This window comes from Pyrus communis, chromosome 10 (assembly GCF_041283825.1).
Source record: "Pyrus communis isolate YQ-2024b chromosome 10, ASM4128382v1, whole genome shotgun sequence".
Lineage (NCBI taxonomy): Eukaryota > Viridiplantae > Streptophyta > Magnoliopsida > Rosales > Rosaceae > Pyrus > Pyrus communis.
In genome coordinates this window covers 21714103-21731519 of record NC_142574.1, presented here as the reverse complement: position 1 = coordinate 21731519, position 17417 = coordinate 21714103, and the positions used below count along the sequence as shown (strand labels likewise).

The 17417-nt window shown below is 36.4% G+C and overlaps 4 protein-coding genes across 24 annotated transcripts in view; all 4 read left to right on the top strand.

Annotated features, from left to right (window-relative positions):
- Nucleotides 1-14606, top strand: part of LOC137727907 (3-ketoacyl CoA thiolase 1, peroxisomal) — a 30516-nt gene extending 15910 nt beyond the window's left edge. The window contains exons 15-16 of one of the 4 annotated variants that reach the window (XR_015951971.1): nucleotides 14097-14127; nucleotides 14328-14606. The gene's annotated coding sequence lies outside the window, so the exon portion shown is untranslated. Of the gene's footprint in view, nucleotides 1-14096; nucleotides 14172-14278 lie in introns of those variants that run through there. The other 3 variants (XR_015951972.1, XR_015951970.1, XM_088677346.1) reach the window with 3 other exon arrangements.
- LOC137727909 (RAF-like serine/threonine-protein kinase 20) lies at nucleotides 1108-10705 on the top strand. 17 transcript variants are annotated; one of them, XM_088677355.1, is made up of 14 exons: nucleotides 1108-1310; nucleotides 1444-1509; nucleotides 1644-1728; nucleotides 1925-2050; nucleotides 5999-6080; nucleotides 6795-6913; nucleotides 7039-7210; nucleotides 7325-7406; nucleotides 7614-7787; nucleotides 8623-8775; nucleotides 9077-9310; nucleotides 9671-9793; nucleotides 9910-9997; nucleotides 10231-10705. In XM_088677355.1, the coding sequence occupies exons 1-6, from the start codon at nucleotides 1291-1293 to the stop codon at nucleotides 6809-6811; spliced, it is 396 nt and encodes a 131-aa protein (XP_088533481.1). In that variant the 5' UTR covers nucleotides 1108-1290; the 3' UTR covers nucleotides 6812-6913; nucleotides 7039-7210; nucleotides 7325-7406; nucleotides 7614-7787; nucleotides 8623-8775; nucleotides 9077-9310; nucleotides 9671-9793; nucleotides 9910-9997; nucleotides 10231-10705. The 17 variants fall into 17 exon arrangements, with proteins under 17 accessions (XP_088533481.1, XP_088533483.1, XP_088533482.1 ...); XM_088677357.1 differs by having other exon boundaries at nucleotides 7034-7210; XM_088677356.1 differs by having other exon boundaries at nucleotides 7019-7210.
- LOC148693713 (3-ketoacyl-CoA thiolase 2, peroxisomal-like) lies at nucleotides 11238-12281 on the top strand. The gene is made up of 5 exons (XM_088677366.1): nucleotides 11238-11421; nucleotides 11547-11611; nucleotides 11714-11773; nucleotides 11925-12052; nucleotides 12142-12281. The coding sequence occupies exons 1-4, from the start codon at nucleotides 11325-11327 to the stop codon at nucleotides 12006-12008; spliced, it is 306 nt and encodes a 101-aa protein (XP_088533492.1). The 5' UTR covers nucleotides 11238-11324; the 3' UTR covers nucleotides 12009-12052; nucleotides 12142-12281.
- On the top strand, nucleotides 12551-14606 carry LOC137727908 (3-ketoacyl CoA thiolase 1, peroxisomal). 2 transcript variants are annotated; one of them, XM_088677348.1, is made up of 7 exons: nucleotides 12551-12630; nucleotides 12711-12840; nucleotides 13001-13100; nucleotides 13313-13436; nucleotides 13531-13639; nucleotides 13799-13882; nucleotides 13990-14171. In XM_088677348.1, exons 2-7 carry the CDS (start codon nucleotides 12786-12788, stop codon nucleotides 14097-14099), a joined length of 582 nt encoding a protein of 193 aa, XP_088533474.1. In that variant the 5' UTR covers nucleotides 12551-12630; nucleotides 12711-12785; the 3' UTR covers nucleotides 14100-14171. The 2 variants fall into 2 exon arrangements, with proteins under 2 accessions (XP_088533474.1, XP_088533473.1); XM_088677347.1 differs by lacking the exons at nucleotides 12551-12630; nucleotides 12711-12840 and adding an exon at nucleotides 14328-14606 and having other exon boundaries at nucleotides 12897-13100; nucleotides 13990-14127.
- Nucleotides 14607-17417: the final 2811 nt, after the last annotated feature.

Here is a 17417-nt window from a genome sequence, read left to right as displayed (position 1 = left end):
AATCTTGCATGAATAGTACTCAAGTCGGACCACTTCGAATCAACGTGAAAATGGTAGTTTTCTTACCTGAAAATGGTATGATCGAGTTCCCCTCAACCTCACGAGCTCGACAGTGCCCTCAGATTCCTCGATCTGCAATGATTGGTGCAGTTGTGTGTGTGTCCGTACAGGTTCAAGGGAAGGGAAAGGGAGCACAGGGAGGAGATAGGGAGAAAGACAGAGAGAGAGAGATAGGGACAGTGTGTGTGTGTGTGTGTGTGTGGCCCAACACATGCCAACACCACACAAACAACCAAACAGCACAACGAAAACAAACCAGGGGCAAAATGGTCATTTCGCACGTACGTTTTAATAATCTCGGGACGGGATGTCACAATATGACAGTATAGCATATAAGGACGGATATTATGCCACATAGATCAAATTGATTCTAAAGTCTTACTAATTAAATTGAAACAAATTATAATTGAGAAGTTTTAACGAGAAAGATATATATGATTTGAATTAAATTGAAATGACATACAACTTAAAAATAAAATGCATAAAATAATAAGATTATCGTCTCCTTCAAGCTCATAGTAAAAGGAAAGGGATCCTCTTCGGATTTTTTCTTCCTAATCCATCAAATTAGAGGATTCGTGTTGTTAAAATTTGATTTAACGGCTGAAGTTATTATAATTTTTAAAGTAAGCCCTTGTTTATAGCTGTTAAATTAAACTTCAACAGTACAAATTCTTTACATACGTTTATATTTTTTGAAAATAAAAAAGTATGGAAAACGAAATTGCACAGCGGCCATCAACCAATGATTTTGATCTCCTTCAAGCCCATGGTAAAATGATTCACACCTACCAAATGTTTTTTAAAATTGGCTTTAGTGATATTTTTTTTCATTGATAAGTGAGAAGTTTTTTGTTCGATTTTCATCAAAAACGAATTTAAACTATATTATTGTTAGGCAATTATGAGACTAATTTCACACACTTCTCTTTACTATAAATAATATCATTTTATTCAAAAGAAAAAATAAAAACAAAAAACAAAAAACAAAATAAAAAAGTAGTTGTTGGGGGACAGCTCGGTGTGGATAATATCAACTGTTCCCACAAACCATTGCATATGTTTTTGCTGCTCCACAAATTTTAATTGATCAAAGAGCTTTCTGCAAATTCCATTTTATAGAGAGAGAGAGAGAGAGAGAGAGAGAGAGAGAGATGGTTAAAGCAATGAACAGACAGAGGGTTCTGCTGCAGCATTTGAGACCCAATTCTTCTGTTTCTTCTTCCAATTATGAATCTGCTCCTCTTTCCGTAAGTTTATATCCACTTTCATTTCTGTTGACTTCTTCATTTTTGTACATATTTTTGTTTTATATTATTTTGTTTTTTTTAGATTTTAATTTATTTTCTTCTGAATTGTTTTGTTAGGCTTCAATATGTGCAGATGGAGATATAGTGCTGCTGCCTACCATAGAACAGCTTCTTTTGGAAACCATGTAGTGATTGTGGCGTGAGTGATTTAAACTGACCGATAAAGTTACCTAATTTTTACTACTTTAAAGTCTTTGTAGAAAATTTATAGCAAAGTTTGTAACCTTATAGCTTTTCTGTATTAAATCTTGCTGCGAAAATCATGTTAAATAGAGCGTATCGGACTGCCATTTGCAAGGCAAAGCGAGGCGGTTTTAAGGACACTCTACCTGATGATTTACTGGCACCTGTTTTAAAGGTTTGATACAATTCCTGAATTCCCAACTCAATTCCGGAGGAATGAATGTGTTTCTTCAAATTATGAATGTATCTGCACTGCCCCTATGAAGCCGAGTTTGAATCTTTGTCCGCGCAGTTTATATTAATTTAAAGTAGAATATTGCATTTAGAAAAAAAAAGGATAAGATATTGACCTATGGGGTACTTCTATGCAGGAAGTAATAGAGAGAACAAATTTGAAACCAAGTGAGATGGGGGATATGGTTGTTGGTACAGTTATGGCACCTGGCTCACTTAGAGCCACTGAGTGCAGGATGCAGCATTTTACGCTGGCTTCCCGGGTAAGTTTTCAACCATATTTGATGTTTGGAGGCCTTTTTTTTTTTGTATTAATTTTAGCTTAGTGTAATGGTTTGTCGGGTAAGTTTCAAGGAAGCTTCCTAATTCAACCTACGTACGTTGTCAATAAGATTCTTAAACCTTTGATTAGATACCGTTGATGTTTCCAAAGCCACATTAGATACTGTTGATGTTTCCAAAACCAACTTACAAGGTTATCCTCTTTTCACGTTTTTTAAACTTCACCTATTGTCTTGCTTCAAGTTCATGCACATATAATTATATTTAAGATTGACAGTTGCTTATAACTCTGAACAAGAAAAACAATAACGTTTTGTGTTTACAACTTAATCTCCTTGGTTTACCTTTTTACCTTCGTTTAACAAATATTTTACTAGTAGGATTCTAAGAATCAAAGTACAGGTTTTTTTTTTTTTTTTTTTTTTTTTTTTAAAGTAAAATACAAGTTAGTTAGACAGGACCAATCTGTATCAATATGTCTTGGCAAAGTTTCTCTAAAAGGCTAAGCATGTCTATGGTGAATAAGAACACAAGGAATCTAGTGATTGAGTTTGAGAAAAAAAACGTACATATACATGCTACAATTAGACCGTAACCATTTCAATCACTAATGCCCTTTGTTCTTATTTAGATTTGAATATATACTAATGAATATTTCCAAAACTAAAATAACGCGCTAACCCTCAAAAGGCCGTGGGGTCACATTCCGGTCTCAATGTGTTCGCTTTTCATTATTTAAGCCCCACACAGAAAGCGAGGCGAGCCACAAACACACACACACACGAGAGAGAGAGAGAGAGAGAGAGAGAGAGAGACGGCAACGATGGAAAATATTGGAGGAGCTGCAGAAAAGGGGCTGAAGCAGCAGAAGAACTCAGATGTGAATGAGGGGAAAGAAGCAGAGAAAGCTATGAAGATGAAGCCGAACTCAACAGAAGAGGAGATGATGAAGATCATGGTTCCGAGGGAGACAAACGGCTCATGCTTCAAGCCAAAAGCTGGAAGTGTGTTTCCCGCCAAGAGAAAATCCGTGAAACGCATGATGTTTGATCGTTTTGTGCTCAAGCACCTTGGCTCCTCTGCTGTGAGCGTGTGGCCTCCCAATCCCCACAAACCCTAATAAAGTGTATAGCTATCTTCTCTCTCACTTCTCATCACAACACATGAAACACCCCCAAATTACACACCAAGACAGAAGATAGAATTCACCCCATACCCGCTATCCCCAACAAACCCGCATGTGTAATTATCATTCAGCACCTTACTCTTTGCAGAAGCACTTGGTTCATCATGTGTGGCTTTTTAATGTTATATGTTGATCTCTGGTTAATTTTAATTCAATGCATAAAAACTTCTTTATTATGTGTTTTTGTCCGTACATATGGATGTTCGTAGTTCCATCACTCACATCAGCAAGACCCTCACAAACAAAGTAGACCATCATTTATTCTTTTTTATCCAGGGACCCATTTTTCTTTTCTTTTTTGGACAGGTCAACTTGTCCGAACGTGATTGGACGAAATTAAAACAATAATTAAATGGGAAAGTTTGAGGGTGGTCGTGAGAACGAAAGGATGAGAGAGAAACTCATTTTCTCATCTTCTTCCTCCTTTCGTCTTCGCAAGAACACAACCTGCAAACTTAGAAATTTCAGAACACACTGCACTCATCCTTTCTCAAGTTTGAAAGTAGAAAAAAAATTGAAATTCCAGACCGCCTAGTACGCCCAAGGTCGCCCAAGCCGCCTTGGCGCCCGCCTAATTCCTTCACCGATTTTTCTTCCGATTAAGAGTTAATCCCTGCGGCTGGCCACCACCAGCGCCTAGGCGCCGCCTAGACGGATTTTTAGAACTCTGTTATTCATACCATGTTTTTATGCCATATTTTTATATCAACTTAGATGACATCTGATGTATACATGCGCTTCATTTGAGTTAAAAATCTGATTAATTTAAATGATATGTTGTCCACGTATGCGTATGAAAATGTGGTACAATGACGACTGACCGTCTTCCTCCGTCTCTGCTTCGATCCTAACGACGTTGTCTTGGTCTCGTCGTGATTCGCCAAGCCAAAACGCTGTGTTCTGCCGGATTTACTTCGCCTCGGTCTTTATATGTGAGAAAAAAAACAGAGAGAAAGAGAGAGGGGAATTGAACGTCTAAACGCCGGCTTATCGGGATTTGGGGGTTTCTATGGGGCTGGGCAGCGATGAAGAGGTTGTGGTTGAAGAAAGCGATGGTGTTGGCGGTGGCGGTGGTTGTGGAGGCAAATCGTACGGAGGTTCTGTTTCCTGCTCGATTTGCCTTGAAGTCGTGGCCGATAATGGGGATAGATCTTGGGCCAAGCTGCAATGCGGCCATGAATTTCATCTAGGTGAGTCAAAATTGAATCTAATTTGGGTTTGAAGTTTCAATTTTTCCCGACTGCAATTTCAAAGGTACGGGTTCAAATTTGGTTTCTGATTTCGCAATTCTGTTGGATTTTGATTTTCCGGTGATGGGTTGTTTGATTGGTCGAGACAATTATAAGAAAGATAAGAAATTGAAGAAATATAAATTACGAAATTTAAACTGAATTATGCTTCATTGAATTAAAGCTTTGGTTTTGTTGGGCTGTCATTGTTCTAGAATTACATATACATATATATACATATATGGTTCTTTCATAATCTGTTGGTTATGCAAGATATGATGATTAGATCTTTCATGTAGTTGTATTTCTACATTTCGCTTTGTTGTAGTTGTTTTGATTCAATAGATCATTCTTCAGATTACTTTGATAAAATTTGTCGTCAGTATATTTTTTCGAATATAGTATTATTTGATATTTAAATCATCTCATATCAGTAAATGGCGTTGCATGTTTACTGAGGCGTAGTTATATGGTTCTTATAAGGACATAAGTTTAGTTATGCCTTTTCACTAAAGATGATACCGAGCTTTCATGTTCCTTTATTTTTTTTGTTTTCATTCTTTCAGATTGCATTGGTTCAGCCTTCAATATAAAAGGGGCAATGCAATGCCCTAATTGTCGGAAAATCGAGAAAGGTCAATGACTTTATTCTAATGGATGCCGTTCATTTCCGGAATTGAACATGGAAGACTGGACACATGATGAGGATGTCTATAATTTAAGTTATTCTGAAATGGTATATAGTTTAGATACTTGTTGAATTTTAACTTGTATTTTTCAGTTCCTTTTTCTGAATATTCAAGTTTTGTAGTCAAAACTCTGGTTAATGGTTTTCTAGAATTAACAGTGTTTTAAGCAATTTTCTCTTTTAGTATATATATAATATAATATAATTTGCTTCCTCAAACCCGAATCTCCGATTGCATCCATTGTCATTTCGATGTGGGAGAGGGTGGTTGTTGCTCTTGCTTTCTCTCCGCTCCCCATACCTCTCCCCCGGTAAAGCCCACAAACCAAGTAGTGAGCGGTCATGCTCGGTTCGGGGGTTAGGTTTCTGAGGGGATGGGTTTTAGTGACAGGGAGATAGCGATTCGAAGGAGTGAAAGAGAGTTGTGCTCGATTTGGGTGGGGGTGTAGGGTTAGGAGAATGGGCTGCGTGTTGGTTGCACGGAGAGAGAGAGGGAGAATTCTATCGGCAACCCATGGATGATATTTCGGTCAAACTCGCAGATCCATGTTCGATCCTCCAATTTCTCAGCAAAACATTCATCCAGTTCCCAGATCCACAAGAAGCATATTTTTTTGCACCCCAACTTTGAATGCCTCGGTTTGTGCCTCAAAAAATATACTCTCTTCTCTGTTGTGTGCTTGAATGCCTCGGATCTGTGACTCTGGATTGCTGAAAATTAGGTTCTTTGCACCCCAACTTTGAATTTTAGCATTTTTTTTTTCTACGGATTAATGCAATCACAAGATTAGTTTGTTGATTTTTATACATACGTTTGTGGATGAAGGGTTTAGGTGCTCTTGAAGATGCCCACCCTGATTTTTTTACACCAAGTGGAGATGGCGACCCAGGCATTCCAACCGGCGCAGGTCCTTCAATCTTTTCAGTTTTTGGTAATTTTTTATTGCTGTTTGGTTGCTGAGAAAGAGAGGGAAAATAAGAGAAAGTATCAAAGTTGATACATATCAATTGTTTTTAGTCACATTGATTTTTATTGTTTATAATTACCTGGGGACCTGAATAGTATTATCTAAGGCTCTCTCACTACTCAGATGTATCCATATGGTAAGAAATTACTGTGTAGGTGAACTACAAACCTCAAATTCCCTCCTTCTGTATATTTGCGGTTGCTTTTCCGTATAAAGCTTCTCTTGCAAAGAAATTCAAAGGCCTCTAATTGTATTCATGGACTATAACTGTAATTATACAATGTACATTATTATTTAAATGTAAAAAGGTATAATTTATATATAAAGTCAATTTAAACTCATTAAAATATACGATCTTTAAATACAAAAGTAAATTTGAAAGAAGTTTAAGTAATATATGAATGCCATATATTTTATTATGTTCAAAATTGAAATTAGAATCGTGCTATTCTTTGATATGAATGAAGTACATGGTGTTCTCCTTCAAAATTGAAATTAGATTTCTCCATCCCCTTAATTAAATGAAATATCAGAAAATTACTTTCCCCTTGCTTTGTTTGCCAAATATTATGCTTATATCTCTTTAATTTCATTTTCTATCAGCAAAAGAACTGTGATACCAATCTACTAATGAGTATTGTTTCAATTTCCCAGGGAAATACTGCATTTAAGGAAAAGCCTGAAATAATGTTGTCAAGTGCTATACTGAAGCTATCGGATTGAACATGATGTGTGCAACTTATGATTGCAACCGTGCAACTGCTTACTTGGAGGTAATAGTCATTCTATTGCATGCATATCTTTAGAATCTTTGTTTTTATAACTATTCGTGAAAGCACTGCAGATCAAATCATGTTATATATGCTTATTGTAAACAGTTCTGTTTGTAAAAGGACAGTTGGGTGGTTTGGCGTTAGTTGCTGTTATCCAGATTTTGTATCTTTATGTGGAAATGAGTCGTAGCTGGTAAATGAGAAGCAGAGTAAGCAAATTATGGAGATACCTCCGGAAGAGTACAAAATGCCACTGGTATGGATTGACTTGGAAATGATTGGTGTGGGTAAAATAATGTATGTTCCCTTTACCCTTTTGTTATTTGTGGATAAAATAATGTAGGTTCCTATCATGGTTTCTTTTTATTCTCCAAAAATAGATTTTTAATATGCAGTTTACTGAAATTTCAGTCCTTGGAGTGAAGCTCCTTATAAGGATGCTGCAGAGAGAACGGCATCTGGGTATTTACCTCTTAATGCATTTTTGTCTGAGGTATCTTCGTTTTCATTGCTACCCTGTTTAAATTAGCTTACATTTGCTCTTCGTGAATTTTTTTTCCATTTATTTTGGATGATATACATGTTTCCCCTTTTTCTTTGTTTAAAGAATCTCCTTAAGCCAATTGTAAATTGTAACTGTATCTTTGTTTTTTTTGTGATTCCATTGGGCCCTCATGACACTGTTAAATCCAAACCAAAGTTTGGAGAGTTTGATATATGTTGGATACAATGGCAGTCCTGCTTCAGCCATCCATTTTACTAGAAGAAGATCAGTAGATCGTAAAAGGCAAAAAACGGAAAGAAATGTTAGCTGCTTCGTTTTTGGTCCTAAAAATGCAGGAAAATCCCCTCTTTTAAATTCATTCATAGGAAGGTATGGCTTTCCCCCTTCACTGTACTCAACATAGTTAATTAGTTCCATATATTATGAATGTGAAGAGAAAGGGTACCACCATGCCTAATCCCATTTTCTGAATCTTTGGTATAACAAAATTTATTGGGTGATAACTTCCTAGCTCTCAGATGCTGTTATAGTTTCTACACAAATGAACTATTTTGCTCCTGAAACTACCTAATCTTCTTTTCTTTTTTCTTTTCAAACTGAGACAAAGCTCACCGTGCCTGCTATCCCTTTCCTGTTTGACTCTGGTCTATCTTCCATCTTAAAAAAGTATAGCATCTGATGATTACATATGATGGGATTGTCTCTTGGTAAATGCAACGATTCCCGTTTTAATTTCTCATGTCTCCTAAATCCCTAAGATTGTATTTTTGCCTGATGAGAAGAGAAGGTTCATACTCCTCTTGCCTCTAAACACTTAATTTGGAGTATGCAGTTTTGACTCCTGTTATATTCTCATTAGGGAAGAGGGATACAAAGCTCAATACTTTCGAATGATAAAAGTTTTTGTCAAGATTCTGACTTGATATATGTGCGTAGATATGTAGCCTATAGAGAGAGCTATATTCACTGATAACAAATGGATGTGTAGGAACGTATGAGACAACAATCACTCATTCTTGTGTAAACTTCTCATATTGTCTTTGATTGCTTTAGGTGGTAATTATGTTGCTCCTTGAGATAATAATAGTATGACTGAAATGCTCTCTGATTTGTGAATAGATCATTTTTGCAGCATTTTTCCTTTGTGGGTATTTATAAAAGTTTAATTTTGTTCATGCAACTGAATCTTCTAAATGTGGTCCAGATTATAAAAAATGCTGATCTTGAAGAATTACGGGAATTAGGATCTGGTACATATGGAACTGTTTATCACGGAAAATGGCGGGGAACAGATGTTGCTATAAAGCGAATAAAAAACAGCTGTTTTGCAGGAAGATCATCAGAGCAAGACCGACTGGTGGGTTTCCTGAACAAATTTGTTTTGTCATTTTTTCCCATCACCTGCACAGTTGGTGTTGAGGAAAGTTAACATCTTTAGTTGTTTTATGACAATAATCCGTGACATTAAATGTTAGAGTAATATGATTTTCTTTGGCTTCTGGCACCTATCATGACATACACCATCTGCCTTAAAACAAAGGTGTCATTTTTATCTGGAATATCTTGGTACCTTATGGACAATCTTTAAATTTCTTGCAAAAATTTGTAATTTTCATTTGACATGCATGTGAAGTTGATTGTTCATTTGGCTGTATCAGACAAAAGACTTCTGGAGAGAGGCTTAAATCCTTTCAGCCCTCCATCATCCAAAAGTGGTTGCATTATATGGGGTAGTACCTGATGGAGGTGGAGGAACGTTGGCAACTCTAAATGAGTACATGGATGCTGCTTTTGGCATGGAATACTCGCATTCAAAGAATATTGTTCATTTTGATTTGAAGTGTGACAATCTGCTAGTGAACTTGAGGGATCCTCAACGACCTATATGCAAGGTAAGTTAGTCTGGAACCAAGTTACATGTTCAGTGATCGACGTAAAAGCACATTATTAGAAAGCATTTTCCTTTGTTGTCTTTAATGCAGAATTGGAAAATTTGTTAAAACTAGGTACACTATTACTGTGCCAAAAGTTTCCCGGCTGATCGAATTGGGTAGATCCAATGGGAATTTTCTCTTATATGGAGGGTAGAAGTCAGAATGTGATGTTTGTAAAGGAAACTTTTATGTGAAATTTTAGCCCCATATCAAAATGTTTCTTTATTTGATTTTTTTCCATGGGGACTTGGATGAAAGATGTTTTTTTTTTTTTTTTTTTTTTTTTTAAATACTGGTAATTGGGGATTGATCTTTTAGGTTGGAGATTTTGGTTTATCGAGAATCAAACGCAATACTTTGGTATCTGGTGGTGTGCGAGGAACTCTTCCTTGGATGGCACCAGAACTTTTAAATGGTAGCAGCAGCCGGGTTTCCGAGAAGGTAAGTATGACTTTATATATATGTGAGCAATGTAAGGTATTGTTTGTTTAGTAATTAACGTTATTGAATTAGAATTGTTTGTTTATTAATTAACGTTATTGAATTAACTTTGACAGGTTGATGTTTTCTCATTTGGAATTTCACTATGGGAGATCTTGACCGGGGAGGAACCATATGCCAATATGCATTGCGGTGCCATCATTGGTAAGTTTATGTCATGGACCTAGTTATCATCAGTACTGATTGCGAATGAAAGTCCACCTATGTGATGATTGAAAGGGAAATAAAATGATTCTTTTATAAAAGAAATTTTGCTGACGAAAAATATCTTTGTATCTGTTTTGAGCCTCTTTCCCTTGCTTTGAATTAGGATTAGTATGGGACACTTTGTATCTGTATATCATTTTTGCTACTGATTTGGAAACTTGTGAACGAAGGTGGGATTGTGAAGAACATTCTTTGACCTCCTATTCCTGAACGGTGTGATTCCGGGTGGAAGAACCTGATGGAGCAGTGCTGGTCACCTGATCCTGACATCCGTCCATCATTCTCCGAGACAACTAAGAGGTTGCGTGCAAGAGACGATCTACAGTTTTTCTGCTAAGTTTGGTGTCCATGTATTTTTGCGGAAGAAACGATTCTCCATATGTATATAAACACAGAAATCATAGAGCTTTGTTTGGTTTACCTTGCCCCTTTTCTTTTCTTGATCTGTAAAATGTGCATTCACCAGCCTTTGATGATGATGGCTCTTCGTAGAAATAAAACCAACACTGAATAGACGATAGATGAGTACTTAACCGTGCTCTATATGACTCCTCGTCTATTTATTGTGCCCTAGTTTTGATTTTTGATTAAAAGTGTGTAATCAGTTATACGTATGTAACAAATGCTAAGGAGATTTTCTCATAAGTCGAACTCTCTATGAATTATGTCATCTTATGTTTTAGTATAATATTTTATAATATTAAAGTCGTGTCTCCTTAGCATTTTTTTAATTACATTTATATTTTTTGTAAGTAAAAAAGTATCGAAAACGAAATTGCACCGCAGCCATCAATCAATGATTTTGGTCTCCTTCAAGCCCCTGGTAAAATGATTCACAACTACCCAATGCTTTTTAAAATTGGCCTCAAGTGGGAATTCATATTGGTTTCCAAATTGAGTTTTGGTAAAACACAAAAAAAAGTAGCCGTATTACGGTTTGGTGATATTTTTTTTTACTGGTAAGTAAGAGGTTTTTGGTTCGATTCTTGCCAAAGGCGAATTTTAACTATATTATTGATAGCTAATTGTGAGACTAAATCCACACTCTCCTCCTTAGTGTAAATAACATCATTTTATTAAAAAAAAAAAAATTAAATAAAAAAACAAAAAATAGTTGTTGGGGGACAGCTGAGTGTGGATAACATCAACTGTTCCCACAAACCATTGCATATGTTTTTTGCTGCTCCAAAAATTTTAATTGATCAAAGAGCTTTCTGCAAATTCCATTTTCTAGAGAGAGAGAGAGAGACAGAGAGAGAGAGAGATGGATGTAGCAATGAACAGACAGAGGGTTCTGCTGCAGCATTTGAGACCCAATTCTTCTGTTTCTTCTTCCAATTATGAATCTGCTCCTCTTTCTGTAAGTTTATATCCACTTTCTTTTCGGTTGACTTCTTCATTTTTGTAAATATTTTTGTTTTATATTATTATTATTATTATATTTTTTTAGATTTTAATTTATTTTCTTCTGAATTGTTTTGTTACGCTTCAATATGTGCAGCTGGAGATAGTGCTGCTGCCTACCATAGAACAGCTGCTTTTGGAGACGATGTAGTGATTGTGGCCTGAGTGATTTAAACTGACTGATAAAGTTCCTTAATTTTTGTGTCTTCGTATAAAATTTATAGCAAAGTTTGTAACTTTATTTGCAAGGCAAAGCGAGGCGCTTTTAAGGACACTCTACCTGATGATTTACTGGCACCTGTTTTAAAGGTTTGATACAGTTCCTGAATTCCCAACTCAATTCCGGAGGAATGAATGTGTTTTCTTCAAATTCTCCGCACAGTTTATATTAGTTTAAAGTAGAATATCGCATTTAGAAAAAAAAGGATAAGATATTGACCTATGGTGTACTTTCATGCAGGCAGTAGTAGAGAGAACGAATTTGAACCCAACTGAGGTGGGGGATATAGGTTGTTGGTACAGTTATGGCACCTGGCTCACTTAGAGCCACTGAATGCAGGATGGCAGTGTTTTACGCTGGCTTCCCGGGTAAGTTTTCAACCATATTTGATGTTTGGAGGCTTTTTTTTTTTTGTATTAATTTTACCTTAGTGTTATGGCTTGTTGGTTTTGTCCAGATACGGTTCCCATCAGAACTGTCAACAGGCAATGTTCATCTGGATATTATGACGTCGGTGAGAAATACTCTTGATTATGCATCTATTCTAGACACCAGGTGTTCTCCACCACTGGACTTGATCCTTGTTTTGAATACAGGCATTGCTGCTGGACTGGAGTCATTGACAGTTGATAAAGAAAAGGAATGTTTTTTTCGAACTGATATATGTTGTCAATAGCTGGATATCTTTGCACAAGCCCGCGACTGCCTTCTTCCTATGGGTATTACTTCTGAAAATGTTGCACAACGTTATGGTGTGACTCGGGAGGAGCAAGACTGCTGTGAGTTTTTTTAATCTGTTATAACATCTATTAACCGTTAGATAAACTGGTAATGCTGAAGCTGTAATTTAATGAATTTATGTAAATGGGTTGAATCACATAGGCATGCTGCTGTAGCCCCAGCATCTGGTAAATTCAAAGATAAAATTGTCCCTGTATCAACTAAGGTAAATTTCAGTTCGCAAAATGCCTTAGCATAAGTACAATTATATTTTATTTTCTTGTAATTGGTTGTTTGTATCATCAGATTGTGGACCCAAAAACCAGAGAGGAGAGGCCTGTTACAATTTCTGTGGATGATGGTATCCGACCAAATACAAACATGAACGATTTGGCAAAACTAAAGCCTGCATTTAAACGAGATGGATCTACAACTGCAGATCTTTTATCGCTCGATTTTTATAAAGCATTCTGCCTGCTACACATGACAGTTTCTTCATTTAATTTTATACAACTCTTTCTTTACGTATGAAGGGTTTTTTTTTTGTTGTATAACTTGTTTGAATCATTGTGAATCAGTTCATTACTTTTGTCTTTCAGGAAATGCTAGCCAGGTGAGTGATGGTGCTGGAGCAGTCCTTCTCATGAAAAGAAGTTTAGCTATGCAGAAGGGACTTCCTGTTCTTGATGTTTTCAGGTATAATGTTGATTAACCCTGTTCAATCTAATTGCTTCAAGTAGAAAAAATATGAGGGCTCTCGAGTTGACTCTGTAATGCTGCTATGTTATATTAATTCTTAATAATTCTTTTCATTGCTAATTGTTGTTAATTTCCATGAGATGGATATGTTCAAGAACTAACTACAGTTTGCTTTGTACTTTCGATACAACTTTATGATCTCTGTGCAGGAGTTTTGCTGCCAGTGGTGTGGATCCCGCTGTCATGGGAGTAGGTCCAGCTTCTGCAATTCCAGTAGCAGTGAAATCTGCTGGTCTTGAGCTTGATGATATTGATCTGTTTGAGATAATTGAGGTAGTCCATTGCTAATGAAAACTGTAACATTCACGATAAATGTAGTTTAGTTTGGAAGACTGTTCGGCTGAGCAGTTTAATTGGTTTTCTGTAGGCATTTGCATCTCAATATGTTTATTGTTGCAAGAAATTGGAGCTTGATCCTGAAAAAGTCAATGCTAATGGAAGCGCTATTGCTCTAGGCCATCCTTTAGGCGCTACAGGTATATGAAGTGTAGCTGAAGCTGATGTGTGATGACATAAACATGCGTGCACGTGTGTCTAATGTGCTATTATTTGGTTTATTTCCTGGTCTTACTGAACAACGAGGAAGTGGGGGTCTGTGTGATTTAACGTGAATACTGTATCTGTTCTTGTGTTAGGTGCTTGTTGCGTAGCAACTCTCCTGAATGAAATGAAGCGTCGTGGCACGGATCACCGCTTTGGTGTTATCTCCATGTGCATAGGTATGGTTTTGCACCCCTTCAACTTGATTTGTTTATGAAGGAAGGCAGAATATTGAGAGCTTGATATGAGAATATGAAACTCAACTAAGCATGTGTCCTTGTTGCAGGCTCAGGTATGGGGGCTTCTGCAGTTTTTGAAAGAGGGGATTCAGTTGATGAGCTATGCAACGCTAGAAATGTATATAGCAACAATCTTGTGTCAAACGATGCTAAATAAACACTTGTTTAAAGCAACAATCTTGCAGGTTTCTTCCTGTTATGCTTTTTATATTATGGACTTTGTCCGTTAGTTGTCCTTGCGACACGTTTTATAATTACTTTGATTTTTAAGGACTTCTTGTCCGATAATTTTCCAAAACAAAACGTCGTTCAAGCATTCATTGTACTGGAAGTTAGCACAATGAATGCTTCTTTTGACTAATTGAATGCCAATGGATCGGTGCAGAGAGCAAACACAATACAATCTCAGTGTACGAGCGACATTGCCTTGCTTCCATCTGTGTTGGTGCTTTATCCTTTTGCAGAAGGCTGGGATGTTGCGGCCTACTGCAGCACTAATGGAGCCTTCCAACAAGATATTTGCAGTCTGGACTTAAAACGAACTAGAATATACATGCTTCACCTTCCAAACTAGAATCCTGAGTTTTTTTTTTCTGTCTCTCTTTTTATTATTTTGATCCAGCTAGGTCTGGTTCGTTCATCTTGAAATCCACTATTTCCTCTACACGCATGCTATCTTTAGTATTTTTCATTGGCATTTGGGAATGTCTCTCCTGACTCGAATATCGATCGACATTGCTGTTCATATACCTTCTATGAAGCTTCAGGTACATGAAAATTTCATTTAAATTTTAATACTATCCGATCGCAAGAAAGTAAGAAGAAGATGAAGAAGACGATCTCCAAATCCAATGAGGCGATGACTTGTAAAATGGCACAAACCAAACAATGTGAGATAATTTCCTTGTCATTTCTCAAGCTCACTGCTCAACTGGTCATGCAAGTTGGGTGTCATGCAACTTGTAAAATGGTAAGTTGAAAGTTTTGAATTTATTTTGAAAATGCTATTCATCTTTCATTTATATAAGGAAATATCACTTCCTTTATGTTCGTTAAGAAGTTTCAAGGAAGCTTGACGCTTCCTCATTTCCCTCTTTTGGTCAAAGGAACGTTTTTAATTCCATTCAACCTACGTCATCAATAAGATTCTTAAACCTTTGATTAGATATTGTTGATGTTTCGAAAGCCAACTTGCAAAATTAATTATCATGTGCAATAAGAATAGTGATCGGGAACCATTCATCTTTCAAGTTTTCCCACTTTTACTTCATACTTTTTTTTTATTTTTTTTTATCCTCTTTTCATGTTTTTCAAACTTCACTTAGTGTCTTGCCTTAAGTTCATGCACACATATTTATATTTAAAATTGACAGCTACTTAAAACTTTGAGCGAGAAAAACATTAACATTTTGTGTTTACAATTTAACTCCTTGGTTTACCATTTTACCTTCGTTTAACAAATATTTTGCTCGTAGGATTTTAAGAATCAAAGTATAGGGTTTTTTTTTTTTTTTTTTTTTTTTTTTTTTTTAAAAAATAGTAAAATACAAGTTAGTTAGACATGACCAATCTGTATCAGTATCTCCTGGCAAAGTTTCTATAAAAAGCTAAGCATGTCTCTGGTGAATAATAACACAATTGGAATCAAGTGATTGAGTTTGAGAAAAAAGTACATATACATGCTACAAGTTAGACCATATACTTTATGGTACCATTTCAATCACTAATTCCCTTTGTTCTTTTTTAGATTTGAAATGTATACTAATGAATATTTCCAAAACTAAAATGGAACGAGTGGTAACGCGCTAACTCTCAAAAGATTAAGGCAAGTGGGGTCACCAAAACCATTTTTCCGTCTCAACATCTTTGTATCGTTTGCTGTTCCTTCATATCCTGGTCATCGTGTTCTTTTTCATTATTTATACCCCACACAGAGAAAGCGAGGCGACCCACAAACACAAAAACATCACACACACACACACACACACACACACACACACACGAGAGAGAGAGAGAGAGAGAGAGAGAGAGAGAGAGAGAGATGGCAGTGAGGGAAAATATTGGAGGAGCTGCAGAAAAGGGGCTGAAGCAGCAGAAGAACCCAGATGTGAATGACGGGAAAGAAGCAGAGAAAGCTATGAAGATGAAGCCGAACTCAACAGAAGAGGAGATGATGAAGATCATGGTTCCGAGGGAGACAAACGGCTCATGCTTCAAGCCAAAAGCTGGAAGTGTGTTTCCTGCCAAGAGAAAATCCGTGAAACGCATGATGTTTGATCGTTTTGTGCTCAAGCAGTTTGGCTCCTCTGCTGTGAGCGTGTGGCCTCCCAGTCCCCACAAACCCTAATAAAATGTATAGCTATCTTCTGTCTCACTTCTCATCACAACACATGAAACACCACCAAATTGCACACCAAGACAGAAGATAGAATTCACCTCATACCCATTACCCCCAACAAACCCGCATGTATAATTATCATTCAGCACCTTACTCTTTGCAGAAGCACTTGATTTATGATGTGTACTTGGCTTTTTAATGTTATATGTTGATCTCTGGTTAATTTTAATTCAATGCATAAACACTTAATTTATTATGTGTTTATATTCCATACATATGGATGTTTAAACAATTTCCGTTTTGAATGATTTTTTGTAAGAATGAGCTTTAAATGAAGATTAAACAATTAAACGGTTTCGATTATGAAATTTATATGTTTATGATACGTTATCTGCAAATGGTGAAATTCCTTTTGGAATGTAAGTATTTTCTCGTTGTTGTAGATTTGTTTTTCTCGTATGAAATTGGCTAGTCATTTTGATATGCACGATTGAAGACTTGTTGCCCAAGCTTTTGAACGGCATGATTAAAGGATGACATGCACTCAAATTTTGATATCCTCGAATTTCCAGTTTTCGAACTTTATGCGGTCTTAATTACTGTTAATTCCAATTTAATTAATTCCGTGTTAACACGTGTGTGGCTGTGGTTTTGTCATATGTCTTGCTTGTTAGTCTGGACTCTTTGACTGTGGACTGTGGTCTAATTCCTGTGTGAACACTTATGATTTTGTTCTCAAGAGCATTTTAATGATACGTTGCAGGCGCGTTTCAAGTCTTCCCACGTGATATAGGGTTATTACGAAGGATTATACATTGCTTCACATTATCTTTCATACTTTATTCACCTTCACATATAGTGCGCAAAGAAAATGTGAAAAAAAGAACTATTTGAATACAAAAAACCCCAGCCTAAAGTTTAAAGATGTATGTTAAGCAATATTTTGCACAACCGAAGATTAACCTAATACTCTAGCTAAGAAGATTTAGAAGATAGGTCAAGGTCCCTCGGAAAGAAGTTGTGCAGTTTGTTAATTAGATCCTGATGTATGTTTTCTATATGTTTTTTTCATTCCTACTTTTAAATTCTAAAATCTGCAGAAATTGACCCTATATGTAAGAACATGTGCCTTTTTCT